Consider the following 2,481-nt stretch of genomic DNA (forward strand, 5'->3'; position numbering starts at 1 on the left):
TTAAAGAAGTGCATGCTTAATACAGCTTATTTGGAAACGTAAGTATCTTATTTAAAATGATATTTCTATAAGACTTAATTGTAGTTGCAGCACAGTGCTGATTACCTTCCTGGTTAAAAAGTGAGAATCTCATTGTTTTAGATATGTAATAAAGAAAGTGTATGGTTAAATTAGTGGAGATAAAATGTATGGAAGAATAAAACAATACAATCAGCCTAATTAGTTTTTTTCCCCCAAGATTCAAGTCATTGTATAAAGATTAGTTTTTATCATCAGCCCATGAGAAGGCAGTAGGGAGTGTTGAATGAGAGACTTTTGGTTTCTAGTATGTTCTAGAAAACAGTCATCACGTTAATGTGGTAAGTGCCACATTCACTTTGATAGAGCAGCATGGAAGTTTTTCTTCATATTTTAGTTTGTGAGATTTCAGATTTATAAGTTATGGACCCATCCCCCACCCCTGCAACTGCTCATGTGAATTGTCTTACTTCGACCAGGCATGTATACCGGAAATTATGCCATAATATGTGTTTTTCATTTCTCTCAACTGTTAGAAATCTTGTAGCCAAGAAGCTATTACTTCCATTTGTAATGCTAGCTAACATATGGGAGGCTGAGGCAGAAGGATTACCCTGAATTTGAGATAGGTCAGATCTACATAGTAAGTTCTAGGCCATCCTAGGCTTAGAAAGAAATCATGTCAACAAAGGAATGAACGAATAAAACCTTTTAGCTATATTTGTGGCTGGATTTTTACCTGTGTTATTTCATGTGTCTTTAGGTGATACTTTTAGTGACAATAGACTTAAAACATTGCTTTCATGATTTATCATTCATGATTATAAGGCTCATTATTGCTTTCCCAGGACAGTGCTCATAGACATAGAAGGGTGGTGACTGGGGAGAAAATAAGGCAGAAAGATAAGAAAAAATAAGGAGACAGTGGTGTATGAGTAATGCAAGAATTCTGCTGCCCATGATAGTAACTTAGCCATGTGGCCACTGAATTGAGCCACTGCAAGTCGATTAGCTCAGATTGAGATGTAAGTGTAAAGACACAATGCATTTGGAAAATTATCATAGCAACAACATAAATATATTGCTAATAATTAGATGTGAAAATATTTTGGATATGTTGTCCTAACTTTCTCAAAATTGATTTTATTTAATTATTAATTTTTAAAAAGTGTTTACTAGAGCACTTGAGATTATGGCTGTGACTCAAATTTTATCTTGCATTATCTTCCCTTGGCTAACTGTAAAATACTGCAACAGTACAATAAATTAGGATTTCCTTAACAACTTTTCTGTGACATTATATTTGTATTCTGTGCTAAATAGAAGGAAAGCCCATTTGTTAAAAGAAACTGAATTTGGTCGAATATTTCACCTTCTAAATCCCTGAGACTATATAGCGAATTGCAAGTCAACCTGAGCTAAGTGAGACCTTACCTCGAATCCCCCCAAAAGATAATAAAAATTATGAACACAACCCAAAAGTTATTCTTCCAAATTCTCCACTGACAGCAGGTATTTCTTCAAAGGTTTTGGGCACATTTAGGGGCTCATGAGAGTGTGGCTTCTCTGTTAGTGCACATATACGCCTTCAGTTCCATATACATAAGAAAATGTACATTGCTTTCTGGCCCCAGCTGCCAAGATGACAAAGAGGCGAAGGAACAACAGTGGAGCCAAGAAAGGCCGCGGGCACGTGCAGCCTATCCACTGCACCAACTGTGCCTGGTGTGTGCCCAAGGACAAGGCCATCAAGAAGTTCGTCATTCGGAACATAGTGGAGGCCGCCACCGTCTGGGACATTTCTGAAGCAAGTGTCTTCGACGCTTATGTTCTTCCCAAGCTCTATGTGAAACTGCATTACTGTGTGAGTTGTGCAATTCACAGCAAGGTGGTCAGGAATCGATCTGGAGAAGCCGGGAAGGACCAAACCCCTCCGCCCAGATTTAGACCTGCTGGGGCTGCTCCACGACGACCACCAAAAACCATGTAAAGAATGGGATTCTTAAAGACTGAAGAAAAACTGTCTCCTCAGAAAATAAAGTTGAAGTTACACTTTGAAAAAGACGAAAAAGAAAAATGTACATTGTCTGTTTCTACCATAAATTAAGAGTAGAGTATATACAATTATTCCTTTTCCTAGAGGCTACAATAAGGCGAGAATATTGTCTTCCATCTTATTTTTCTTAGCCTCACAAAGCTTGTATAGGATGAACATTATTTCAGATTGAACATTTTTTATTAACTTGGAGACCATAGCTGTTAGTGTACTGTTGTTGTGTAGGACTCAAATACATGGGGTGAACAGGCTAGATTTGATCGCATGGTATCCTGCCCCAAATTCTATTACCTCATTTTCCATGTAAATACAAGTGAAGGATTTCCAGTGACAATTTAAATGCAGATCATTGAGAATGCCTCAGTGTAATTTATCTCCATGTTTTACCTTGGAATCCTCAGCCTTTC

At 37.5% G+C, this 2,481-nt stretch overlaps 1 protein-coding gene across 1 annotated transcript; it reads left to right on the plus strand.

The window, feature by feature from the left end:
• The first annotated feature begins 1,660 nt into the window (after positions 1-1,660).
• Positions 1,661-2,052, plus strand: LOC101616174 (40S ribosomal protein S26-like). Its single transcript, XM_012950488.2, has one exon. It carries the CDS (start codon positions 1,661-1,663, stop codon positions 2,006-2,008), a length of 348 nt encoding a protein of 115 aa, XP_012805942.2. The 3' UTR covers positions 2,009-2,052.
• Positions 2,053-2,481: the final 429 nt, after the last annotated feature.

The sequence above is a fragment of the Jaculus jaculus genome, chromosome 3 (genome assembly GCF_020740685.1).
Source record: "Jaculus jaculus isolate mJacJac1 chromosome 3, mJacJac1.mat.Y.cur, whole genome shotgun sequence".
In the NCBI taxonomy this organism is placed as follows: Eukaryota; Metazoa; Chordata; class Mammalia; order Rodentia; family Dipodidae; genus Jaculus; species Jaculus jaculus.

Bases quoted from the DNA above. Each gene is read 5' to 3' on its own strand.
- LOC101616174 (XM_012950488.2), top strand. From the start codon at position 1,661: ATGACAAAGAGGCGAAGGAACAACAGTGGAGCCAAGAAAGGCCGCGGG.